We start from the raw sequence: 13,762 nt of genomic DNA on the forward strand, positions 1-13,762 counted from the left end.
GAATGAGAGTACAAACAACTGATTAAAAAAAAAGCTCCACACACCTCCAGTCCATCAACATCTTTTGAAGCGATAAGCTGCATGTTTGTAATAAACAAATCCAATATTAAGATGTTTAACTACAAAATGTTGCTTCTAGCAAAAATATAAATCCATAATCAATAATAATGCTTCCTTCAGTCAAATAGTAATCTCATCTGAATCAGTAGAGAAATATGCACAGATCAAGCACTGCAGCCAAAACACTTCTTAACATATTGTGGTGCATTTTGATGAAGAGTTTTTTCCACTGAGGGAAGCGTTTAAGCCAGAAGCAATGGTTTAAAGTTAGAAACGTCTTTATGATGGATTTGTTTGAAACACACATGCAGATTTTTGCTTCCCAAGACATTAACTGATGGACTGGAGTGGTGTGGATTTCGTGGTGTTTTTATCAGCTGTTTGGACTCTCATTCTGACGGCACCCATTCACTGCAGAGCATCCATTGATGTGCAAGTGATATAATGCAAAATTTCTCCAAATCTGTTCCCATGAAGAAACAAACTCATCTACATATTAGATGGCCTTTTTTTTGTGAACTATTCCATTAAATCAAGTAGCAGCCACTACATAACTGCATAGGAAATACAGAATGTTTTATCTTACATTGATCATCATGTGTATCATTTTCTTTCACTCACAGGTGTAATCTCGGTTTGATTATGCCATCAAAAACACACACGACCACAGCAAACGAGAGCATCGCTGCACAAACTGAGAAGCAGAAGGTGGATGTGAGACACAATCAACATGTTAAAGATCGGTGTGAGCCAGACTTTGATGGGTGGAAGGAAACCATAGCCCAGACATCATTACCCAGAAACCTCAGATTTGCATATCAAAATCAGGTACAAACATGTATACATGTACAGTGGCACAAAAACCTATTTGGACACTTAAATCACACTTAAAAATTAAAGGGTTATTATGGTTAAATAAAAAAAGTGTTACTTGACATACAGTAAATGTAAAATACACTTAGGCAACATTTCAAATTTTTATTTATTTTGAATATAAAATATATACACTATATTGTGTATAGTGTGTGTGTATATGGCAAAAACACAAAACTAAATGACTAAATTTTCAATCATAATATATTTCACAAATAGTGTTTGATGGATTTAAAAAAGATAAAACTACAGATACACTGTGTAGTAATGTGATGAACTACTCTGCTAAGATTAATGTGGGAACCTGAGGTGAGCTGACTTCAAACATCCACTAAAAATAAATTCGTTAAAAGTTACACTTATATGCTCATGCACAAAATTGCTTCATATTTCAAAGTGTTCACAAAGCAATTTTTTTACATATAAAGAGGCTATCTGTTTTTTTTTCTAATGCTGTGTCATCAGAAGGTGCTGGGTGTTTTCACCACAGAGGTCATTCCTGCAGGGACCCACTTCGGCCCGCTGCTCGGAGAACATCTTCACCCTAAACATTTGCCTGCAAACATCCACGGAAAACACATCTGGATGGTATGTCAGCAGATGTGAGAAAGATAAGAAGCGTGTTTGTGCATGTGTGTGTGTGAGAGAGAGAGAGATCGAAAACCATTCTGAGTCATTGGGGTTCATATTTACCAGTCATGCTACAGGGGTGTGTGCTCATGTTGGGTTTCTCTGACGCACTGCTCCTCGCTTACATGTGCCAGTAAAGCTACACACTCGTGTCTCACTCACTGACTCAGCAAGGAAGTGGCTGACAGGAGAGCACACACACACACACACAAATATTTCTGATGTATAAGTTCATTTTCTCAGGGTTTGAAATTTGTGGGCGAGGAAATGGACTCTAAATTCATACCCTAATATTATAGATTTGACTTATACAATCAAAAATGTTATTTTTACAGGTGTATACAATAGGAAATATGCAATAAATACTTATTTAGACTGAGAATTTACACTATCATTTAAAAGTTTGGAGTCAGTAGTTGTTGTTTTTTAAAGAAATTAATACTTTTATTCAGCAAGGATGCATTAAATTGATAAAAAGTGAGAGTAAATACATGTATAATGTTACCAAATATTTCTATTTTAAATAAATGCATTTTCAACTTTACATTCATCAAAGTATCCTGATTTACACAAAACTATGAAGCAGCACAACTGTTTACAACACTGATAATAATCAGAAATGTTTCTTGAGCAGCAAATCAGCATATTTGAATGATTTCTGAAGGATCATGTGACATTAAAGACTGGAGTTATGATGCTGAAAATTCAGCTTTGCATCACAGCAATAAATTATATTTTAAAACATTTTCAAATAGAAAACAGTTTTAAATTGCAATAATATATCACAATATTACTGCCTCTGTGAGCATAAAATATGACCTGAAACTTTTGAACAGTAGTGACATCATGTAGTATGTTTTATATACTAAATTATGCACTCATAAATGTAAAAAAAAAAGAGGGGTAAATATTACTTTAAATGGAAATGAATTTGCTCTCTCTGTATGACCACATCAAACGCAAAGTTCAATATTAGACTGGAAGATTTAAACTGAAAAATGAAAGAGAGAGAGAGAGAAACAGGTGTTGTAAGGTCAAACAGTCGAGCTGTTCTAAAAGACTGCAACTAAACCACAAACTCTCACTTTCACACATCGCTCGCACAAACAGATGTGCACTTTAAATCTGAGAACAAAACACTAATCTAATGCGGTTTCATTTCCTAAACTCGACAGGATGCTTATTAGAGCTTGCTGAGCATAACTATTGCTATTGCTCATACTGACACTGATGGAAGATTAAAACAAGGTAAAAAAAAAATGATTCTGATTCTGTTTTTATTCTCTTACAAAGATCTTCTCAGAGGGGCGATTGCATCACTTCCTGTCTTGTGAGGATGAGAGTGGCAGCAACTGGATGCGCTTTGTAAACTATGCCCCGTCTCCTTGGCAACAGAATCTTGCCGCATTCCAAATTGGAATGCAGATTTACTTCTATGCCATGAAGGTTCTAATGCCAGGGGAGGAGCTGCTGGTGGGGCGGAGCCTAGAACACAGGCAGCCAATGAGCACCAGCCTCAGAACTGCCTGTCTAAAACAGCCACTTCCCACACACTGTGAGTGACAGCCACATCAATTTCATGCTTTTCTGAGCCATACACCTGGAATGATTTGAAATGTAAAAAATACAAAATAAATGAATGCATTTATTTTTTTAGTAATACCTGTATATTTTGCTGTTTCATTACAGCTTCTAAGATTCAAATTAGCTTAATTTACAAAATTTGACACTTTTAATTTCATTGCAAGACTGTGATGATCTTTTATTATTAGATTTTGTGTTATTTTGCTTCCATAGCATGTCGTCTTTCGGGCTAGTGTGGAAGAAAACATCAAAAATACACATTTAAGAGTTGATTTTATTGCACTTTATCAATCTGCATCCGTAGATTTCAAAAACAACACATATCTTTAAAGCCGGTTTTCTCAAAATGACTTTTCTTCCTGCAATGAGTCAGACATCTTCACTTCAGTAGCACTCACATAAACAGTTTATAGACTTATTCCTATCTATATCGTGAAGGTTTTGTTCATATATATATATTTCACCAGGTTTCGAACTTTTTATTCCTGAAAACATGGTAATTTGTTTTCTGGCCATTGACAGTATTTTCTGATTTATAGAGTGATAAGAAGAGAAATCCAAAATCCCCTCTATAAAACCTTTGACTCTAATAAGTCGACAAAATGAAACAAGAATTTTGAACCTGACACATTTCTGTAAATATATAATACAAATTAGTGCATATTTAATTAGATAACGCATAATTTGCATATTTAAACATAACATTTTTGAAAACTTGATAATAATAATAAAAAATTGCAATTCTTAATTTAATCAATCAACTGAAGATATATCAGTTTTTTAGCCTGTTCAGCTAGGTCATCTTGCCTTAAAGATGTTTCTTCTATTTTAACAATTCACTCAAATGTTTTGTGAATATTTTGTGTGTTTTCCTGCTTCAGCTCATTCTCAGGGTAAAGATCAAGTGAGGAGGAGAAAGCGAGGTCACACGGTCACTGAAATCCTGGATCTGAATGGCTGGACTGATCATCACCCAGAAACTCCTCCAAACAAACCGTTTAACTCCAACACACAAACGAAATATGGGGAAAAAGTGACCAGGGACCTGCAGAATCCAAAATTACCTCCATTTTTAATGACTAATGCCATCTCTGATGTCTCTTTAAACTTGAAAATAGCATCTAGTGTAGGAAAGCATGTATACACCTCTGCTATCCCACAATCCTCTATGCCAATGTATATATGGCCTGTTATTAAATACATGCCGTCACATCAGCCAGTGGGATTTGGCCGAACAACACCACACATGTCCCATAATATTCCACCAATCCACATGTATCCACCTCTCTTGCATCCAACATCCAATGAGAATCATCTTTCATTAGCGTTGACCAATAGAGGCGACCCCAAAATTAAAGTGACAGACACTGCAAAGAGAGAAATTAATCCTAAAGGCAATAGTGAAGCAACCGATCCATCTCCGGCTGAAGTGTCCAGTGCTGATGACATCACAGTCCAGAGAGACTCACCTGAGATGGGCGTGGCTTCCTCAGGTGGCTCCGCCTCCGCCCGTCACGACACAGAGTCTCAGGCTGGCCAAAAGCGACAGATTGTAGGTTACAAGGCTTTACCGTATCCATTACAGAGACAGAATGGAAAGATCCAGTATAAGTGTAACGAGTGCGGAAAGAACTTCGGCCAACTGTCCAATCTGAAGGTACATGGGTCGTTATCTTTTATGGATCTCTGATTTATTAATTGTAGTTTTAGTGTTTCAGTGAAGAATGTCCGAGATAATGATATATAAGGAATTTTATTATTTTATCTCACATTTTATTTTTTATTAAAACTGGTTGAAAAGGTATTAAAAATATATATATCAGGGTTATTATAATGAACTAAAACTAAAACCATAAAAAAACATTTTTCATACTTATTACAAAATAAATAATTATCTTAAATAAAATGTAAAAATCTTACAATAATTTTTTGTTTTTTATTTCCAATAGTTGCCAAGGCATCAGTCCTCATTTCATTTTAGTTCAATTTTAAGTACTAAAAAAATAACTAAAACTAAAACTTAAATATTTTTTAATCTAAAAATAAATGAACAACAAAATTAGTAAAACTGTAACAAAATTGAAAATGTAAAATATTAAAAACGTAATTAAAAATGTTAAAAACTATTATACTACATCAATTATACATAAAATAAAAATGATAATATAACAAAAAAGCTTTTGAAAATGTTTTTGAAAGAAGTTGTAAGGCTGCATTTAGTTGATCAAAAATGCTGTAAAAACAGAAATATTGTGAAATATTATTACAATTTAAAATAGCTGCTTTATATTTTAATGTACTGTAAAATGTAATTTATTCCAGTGATGCAAAGCTGAGTTTTCAGCATCATTGCTCCAGTCTTCAGTGTCACATGATCCTTCAGAAATCATTCTAATATAGTAGATTTGCTGCTTAAGAAACATTTCTTATTATTATCAATGTTCAAAAATATGTGCTACTTAGTTTTCATTTATTAATTTTATTATTATTAATGGAAACAAATACTTTTTTCAGGATTTTGAGTAATAAGTTCAAAGGAAAAGCAGTAAATCTTTTGTAACATTATGAATGTCTTTATTGTCATTTTGAACAACTTAATATGTCCTTGCTAATTAAAAATAAATATGTGACCCTGGACCACAAAACCAGTCATAAGGGTCAATTTTCTGAAATTTAGATTTATACATCATATGACAGCTGAATAAATAATCTTTCCATTGATGTATGGTTTGTTAGGATCGGACAATATTTGGCCGAGGTGCAACTATTTGAAAATCTGGAATCTGAGGGAGCAAAAAAATCTAAATATTGAGAAAATCGCCTTTAAAGTTGTCCAAATGAAGTTCTTAGCAATGCATATTACTAATCAAAAATTAAGTTTTAATATATTTACAGTAGGAAATTTACAAAATATCATAATGGAACATGATCTTTACTTAATATCCTAATGATTTTTGGCATAAAAGAAAAATCAATAATTTTGACTCATACAATGTATTGTTGGCTATTGCTACAAATATACCCCAGTGACTTAAGACTGGTTTTATGCTCCAGGGTCACATATATATACATTTCTTTTTGAATGGCAGTGCATGAATTTAAAATGTACTTATTTATTTTGAACTAAATCTCTCTCGGTTCTCGGCTCTCTGTTCTCCAGGTGCACCTGAGGGTTCACAGCGGTGAGAAACCATACAAGTGCAATATCTGCAGGAGGAACTTTTCCCAGCTGGCTCACCTTCAAAAGCACATCCAGGTTCATACGGGAGAGAAACCACATGAATGCCATGTAAGAACACACAGAGGAATATCTCACTGCTCTCTAGAAGAGTCAATGGAGATCTCCTGTGCTCATATGATGTGTCTCGTGTGCAGGTGTGTAACAGGCGCTTCAGCAGCTGCAGTAACCTGAAGACTCACCTGCGGCTGCACTCGGGCGAACGGCCGTACGTCTGCAAGCAGTGCCCCGCCAGCTTCACCCAGCACATACACCTGCGGCTGCACAGACGCCTGCACGCCGCCCCACGCTCACACCGCTGCCCGCACTGCTCTCGCAGCTACACACACCTGAGCAGCCTGCAGATCCACCTGCACCAGTTCTGCCCCGCCTCCAGCCTCACAGGCTCCGCCTCTCAGCTGTGCCGAGCCAATGACGAGATCCAGAGGTTTGATCTGAGTGAAGGTGCAGCGAAGCTTGAGGCCGGCATGGAGACGGAGTCTACAAAGAAGATGTGTCAGGTGATCTGGGCGGTTGCAGCTCCACCTGTCGTCCAGCAGGGAGCAGCGCAGGCCCAAACAATAATACCTGATTCATCCAGCTCTCTCTCCAGAGGTTTCCATTAGACAGGAAGAAGGTGATCATGATTTGTCTGATATGTTATTTTTGAATTAAATTAACACTTTTACTCAGCAAGGATGCATTCAATTTATCTAAAAATAATGTAACAAAAATAAATATTTCAAATAAAGGGGAAGTGGTGTGTGGCAACCCATACTCAGAATTTGTGCTCTGCATTTAACCCATCCAAGTGTACACACAGTAGTGAACATACACCCGGAGCAGTGGGCACCCAATGCTGCGGCACCCAGGGAGCACTCAGTCGTGGTATTGAGGGCAGAGAGAGTGTTGGTTATTCACCCCACCTACAATCCCTGCCAGACCTGAGACTCGAACCCATGACCTTCGGATTACAAGTCCAACTCTCTATCCATTAGGCCACAACTGCCTATTCAGAAATGTTTCTTGAGCAGTAAATCAGCATATTAGAATAATCATGTGACACTGAAGACTGAAGTAATGATGCTGAAAATTCAGCTTTGATCACAGCAATACATTTTATTTTATAATATATTCAAACAGAAAACAGTTATTTTAAATTGCAATAATATTTCACAATATTGCTGTTTTTATTGTATTTCTGATCAAATAAATGCCTCTGTGAGTTTAAAGACTTAAAAATCATACTGACCCAAAACTTTTGAATGATAGTTTGTGCTGATATATGTTTTATGCTAAATGTTGCACATTGGTTTTATTTGTTATTAATAAACTACTGGCAAAAGACATGTTATGTAGTTTTAAGGGGAGATTGGGGCTAGTTGTCACACTGGGTTTTATTTTTGTTTTTATCCAATACCATCATTTTTGTGTATTATGATATGTGTATATTAACAACTGAGCACAGTAAATCCAAGCAAACAAGCATTCAGACAGGAATCAGCTGTTGAAGTTAGATTTGAACAGAAACTCTAGTCTCAGGGCAAGAGTATTTTCATAAATGTCAAATAGCTGAAAGCTGGCATGTGTTTTATAAGTTATAATTGTACATAATTTATTAATAACTAAAAGAGTGGTTTAATAGTTTTGTTTTGATGCTTTTTCCATTTGTGCTGTTTCATGATTTTTTGTTTAATAATTCTTACTGTTTTTCAGAATATTTAGCTATTTAATCAACCATTAAATAGACTATAACACATTTCAATACTTATGTGGGTTTTTTTTTTAAACACTATTGTGTGTGTGTGTGTGTGTGTGCGTGTGTGTGTGTGTGTGTGTGTGTGTGTGTGTGTGTGTGTGTGTGTGTTATAAACATCCAGGTCACAGTAACACACACACAAAACCATGGTACATTTCAATAGACTTTAATAAATATATATATATATTTTTTTGTATAAAATATAATTGGTAACACTTTACAATAAGGGTTACCTTTTAGCTCTCAATATACAATGAACTCTTTTAATAAAATAAACAAAGTTGAGTTAAATAAAATATTAAGTTGTTTAGGTAATGCCACATGTGTTCTTGATCCTATTCCTACTTCTTTTTTTAAAGAAGTTATTGAAAATATATTTTTAACGGTTCTCGATACTGTAAATCTTTCATTAGCAACAGGTGTTTTCCCTGAAACACTTAAAACAGCAATTGTTAAACCCCAACTTAAGAAGCACAACTTGGATAGTTCAATTCTTAGTAACTATAGACCCATCTCCAATCTATCTTTCATGAGCAAAATTTTAGAAAAAGCAGTTTTTAAACAGATAAATGACTTCCTTATGGGAAACAATATCTATGAAAAGTTTCAGTCGGGTTTTAGACAAGGGCACAGCACTGAAACTGCTTTAGTGAAAGTTGTAAATGACCTGAGAATCTCTATGGATATAAATAATATTTCTATACTTGTACTCCTTGATTTAAGTGCTGCGTTTGATACAGTTGACCATGATATACTTCTAAATCGTCTTAAGGAATATATTGGTTTAACAGGGACTGTTTTAAATTGGTTTAAGACATATTTAAAGGGAAGGAAGTACTTTATTAGCATAGGGGACCATGTATCAGGAGTACATGATATTCATTTTGGTGTACCACAAGGTTCTGTACTTGGCCCCCTGTTGTTTTCTTTATATATGTTGCCATTGGGTAAAATTATTGCAGAGCACGGAGTCTGTTTCCATAGCTATGCTGATGATACCCAGTTATACATATATGTAGGGCCAGAGGATCCCGGTGCGGTAAATAAATTGGTGAATTGTCAAGCAAGCATTGTTAGCTGGATGAATAGAAATTTTCTGAAATTGAATGAAGACAAGAGTGAAATTCTCCTTGTTGGTAATGAACTACAAAGAAAAAAGGTTCTTAATAGTCTGGGAAATCTGGCACTACAGACTAAAACTGAGGTTAAAAATTTAGGAGTTATTTTTGATTCTGAGCTTACATTCAAGGCACACGTTGATAATGTTGTGAAAACTGCCTTCTTTCACCTCAGAAATATAGCTCGTGTAAGACCATTTATTAATCTTGAAGATGCTAAGAAGCTGACTCATGCATTTATTTTCTCACGTTTAGATTATTGTAATGCACTCCTCATAGGACTGCCTAAAAAAACAATTGAAAGATTACAGCTTGTTCAAAACGCAGCTGCAAGAGTTGTTACTCACGCTAGAAGATTTGAACATATAACGCCTATTTTAGCAGATCTACACTGGTTACCAGTCTCTTTTAGAATTGATTATAAAGTACTTTTATTAGTTTGTAAAGCTTTAAATGGACAAGCACCTTCATATATTTCAGAGTGTCTAACCGAGTATATTCCAAATAGACTCTTAAGATCATCAGGCTCTACCTTGTTAAACATCCCAATGGCAAAATATAAGAAATATGGACAAGCAGCCTTTTGTTTTTATGCTCCTACGATTTGGAACAAGCTGCCTATAAATATTCGTCAGGCCTCCTCCCTTAATATTTTTAAAAAGCAGTTAAAGACACATTTTTATACTCTGGCTTATAGTTAGGGTGGTGCCGATTTTGATTTTGTTTTTAAATTGCTGTCATTTTTAAATTTGTATTTTTTGCTTTTACTTTTTTTTGTATTTTTTTTATTTTTTTGTAAAGCACTTTGAGCTACATAAAAATGTATGAAAAGTGCTATATAAATAAAGTTTATTATATATTATTATTATTACATGAATAATCATGTAATGGCTAAATTAATAGTTAACTCATCACATACTAATGATTATTAAAGGAGTTAACTAATTATGAACTATCCTTAACTACAACTGGAGTCATATGGATTGATGAATAACGGCAGCCTTACCTACATGTTAGTACATGTTTGGTAGTTAATGCATTAATTAACATTTATGGATAAACTAAATCAAACAGCCTCTTTAAGAAGGAATAAGAAATACTCTGACTTTGAAATTAATTTAAATAATTTAATACTAGCATAATTTGACATCTTCAGCTTTGTCATAAATATTATTGGGTTTCAATGGATTAGTTGATCCTCCTCATCAGGTGTAGAAAATATTAAATGCACTATTGACTGATCTTGTCTGTTTTATGTTCTTCTCTTTCCCTTTAAACTCACCCTATTGTGACTTATACACCCACAAAGAACATAGAACAATTCCTAAAGAAATGCTCAAACTGGAAAGAGTTCACTGTCCATCCAGACCCAGCCGTGATGATCCTGTTCCTCCATGAAGATCCACACAGCATCTCTTAACCGGGCTACATGTGTGTTTGATAGAAAGCACAACATAAATCATGAGCTGAGTTCAGCAAGTAGTTAACAGTGAATTCATTATGATTGGGCCCTCTCAAGTAAAGTCATGTTAAAATCAACTTTAACAAACCATTAGTTGATGTTAGTATATGGGTAGTTAATAATGAGTTGACACAATAACACATTAACAATGTGAGAGTGTCCTCCTTAGTCCTTTACACCACCAATACAACAAACAATTATTTTTAGTTGTTTTATTATTTATTTACATAATTTCACATATATGGACTCAAAAGAAACTCCAAACATAATGTTACCTGTAAAGAGACACAGAACAGAAGCTCAAAACAATGCTGTTAGTTACTGTACATAACTACCCATATACTAACATCAACTAATGGCTTGTTAAAGTGTCAAATTATGAAAAATAACGAAGACACCCATAAAAAAAAGAGTGTATATTTATGACCATTTTCATTGTTAATTTGCACAGAAAATGTGTTTGGGGAAAATACTTTTATTTAATAGAAAACAAAGGATGTATTGAACTTGGTAAATCTTTATGTGTGTAAAATAACTGGTAGGACACACAAGTAAAAATGCTATTTTATATTAATAAATTGGTATGATCCTTCAGAAGTCATTCTAACATGCTGATTTGCGGCTCAAAAACATTTCTTGTTATTATCAGTGTTTTTCTGCTTAATATTTTTGTGGAAACCATAATATTTTTTTTTTGTATTCTTTGATAAATAGATAATTCAAGGGACTGCATTTATTTGAAAGTCATTTGTAACATTATAAATATCTTTACTGTCACTTTTGATCAAATTAATGTGTCTTTGTGTTCTTAAAAAAAAACTCACTTTTAAACGGTAATGTTTAAATAAAAATAAATATTTTCTTAAAAATTATTACCCTTTCATATTTTTTGTTATGCAGTTGTTTGGATCTATTCAGCAAGACCTTTGAAACTATATTATTATATTACATAAAAAATATTTCTGTCTCTGAAAGAGTGATTTCTAATATGTAAAGTTAACTTTATATTGATAAAAGTACTAAATAAAGTATAGCTGCAAGCAGAAATTACGGGGCCAAGCACTTCAGCAGCAAAATGAGGAGCTAAGCATAGCATGGAGCATCAGACCAACTGCAGAAATTATTAACTGAGGTAGGATTATTTTAGTCAAAACGGCTGAAAAATCATATATAAACCTCTAGTAATATGATTTAATGGCTTATCACGTTTGATCGATAGGTGGCGCTATTATCAGACCAATGTGGTGTGTTCTGTGTGAGGTGACAATAGTACACACAAAGTTTGGTGTCACAAAATCACAAAATCCATAACTTTTCACCAGCATGGTCTGAAGATGATCTGAGTCAAATTTGGTGAAAATCGGACCAATGGTCTAGGAGGAGTTCGAAAAAGTAGGTTTTTAAAGAAAATCAAAACGACTGACTGGAAGTTTGGCTGACCATGGCAACATTGGTATCACTGTTCTCAGCATGACCCAAGGAATCTATTAATACCAGTCTCATTACAATAGGCAAAATTCACAGAAAGCTATTAGCATTTATTGAAAATTATTATAACTTTTGACCACAAGGTGGCACTCTCTCTAAACTTTTTGAGTACTTTCAGGTCATGGTCTCAATGGTATGTTCAAAGTTCCGTAATGGTATACCAATGCATTCATAAAATATAGCATTTTATATCAAAATACTCCATTGTAGTCAATGGCAATTTCATGTTTTGTTCAATTATAGCGCCACCAAGTGGTAAAATCCCACAAATTTTTTATGTGTCCTTAGAGTGTGTCTATACATATGTGTGTCAATTTTGGTGAAAATATCTCATTTAGTTTTGGATTTATAGACATTTTTATATACGAGATAAGAAAAAATGACTGACTGTCCACTTTGTTTGCATTTTTGTGCCACTTACTATCAAAATTTTGGCAATTGGGTATTAGCATCTAGCCGGCAGGCTATGTTTCCGAATTTCCTACGATGGTTTTGTGTCAATCGGAGTAACGGTTTCTAAGATATTGGCAAATGTTTTTTAAGCGCTATTTACTCTTACTTTTGATCAATTTAATGTGTTCTTGCTGAATAACAGTATACTTAGTACTAACTCCAAAATTGTACAGACTCCAAACTTTGATATAAAAATAATAAAATAATTAGGGATGCAACGATACCATTTTTTCAGAACCGATCCGATCCGATACCGAAAATTCTGAGTATCTGCCGATACCGATCCGATACCAGCGCAGTTTTTTTTAATCAATGTAGCCTAGAATTTCTATACTTCTCTGTGTTGACCTGATCGTCACTCTTTTGTGTGTTAAACACAATCTACATATAGCCTAGGTAACTTCATTTTAATGAAAATTAACAAATTAAAAAATATATATAATCATAATCTATGACAAAAATACTATTATAAATTAGGTTAGTGGATAATTCAGCAGCAAAAGATACTCTAGAAAAATCATGGGTGCACATTAATTTTATAAAACCTAGTGAAACATTTGTATTTTCAAATAAATGTGAATAAGTGTAGGACTAAATCTGGTAAATTGGTACACATTGCTCTTTGTATTGTTGTAAAATACATTCATGAAAAAAACAAGCAATTGCATTTACATTTACGTTTAGTCATTTAGGTCTGGATTATCAGTCTTTGGCATACAGTGCCTGATACAGACAAAAATAAACTCACTTTAGAACATGATCAGACTCTGAATATGTAGATTACCATATAATTAATAAGGGTTTTGTAATGGCAGATTACATATCCTTGCATATCCTTCCTCTCTGAACTTTTCTGCTGGTACTTCAGTAATTTGCATCGATATTTCTCGCTTTGTCTTATCCTCAAATCTTTGGTTTTGCCTTTCAAAGGATAGGTCAGGTTTGTTTTTTCATATTTTTGTATTTTTCAGGTTTCAGAAAGCAACCTTAACCCTACGGTAATATGAATTATTTCCCCTGGTCATTTGGGGTATTTAAAGTGTTACAATTGCACCCTAATTTTAAATGTTTATTTATTTATTTAAATGATTTTTTATTTCATATAAATTTAAGTTTAT

The 13,762-nt window shown here is 34.0% G+C and overlaps 1 protein-coding gene across 1 annotated transcript; it reads left to right on the top strand.

Annotated features, from left to right (window-relative positions):
• Window positions 1–702: 702 nt before the first annotated feature.
• On the top strand, window positions 703–6,990 carry LOC306843528 (PR domain zinc finger protein 1-like; the record flags this gene model as incomplete). Its single annotated transcript, XM_079375050.1, has 6 exons — window positions 703–888; window positions 1,399–1,521; window positions 2,857–3,118; window positions 4,029–4,804; window positions 6,308–6,436; window positions 6,523–6,990. 6 exons carry the CDS (start codon window positions 703–705, stop codon window positions 6,988–6,990), a joined length of 1,944 nt encoding a protein of 647 aa, XP_079231176.1.
• Window positions 6,991–13,762: the final 6,772 nt, after the last annotated feature.

Source organism: Barbus barbus (assembly GCF_936440315.1).
Source record: "Barbus barbus genome assembly, chromosome: 24".
NCBI classification, from domain to species: domain Eukaryota; kingdom Metazoa; phylum Chordata; class Actinopteri; order Cypriniformes; family Cyprinidae; genus Barbus; species Barbus barbus.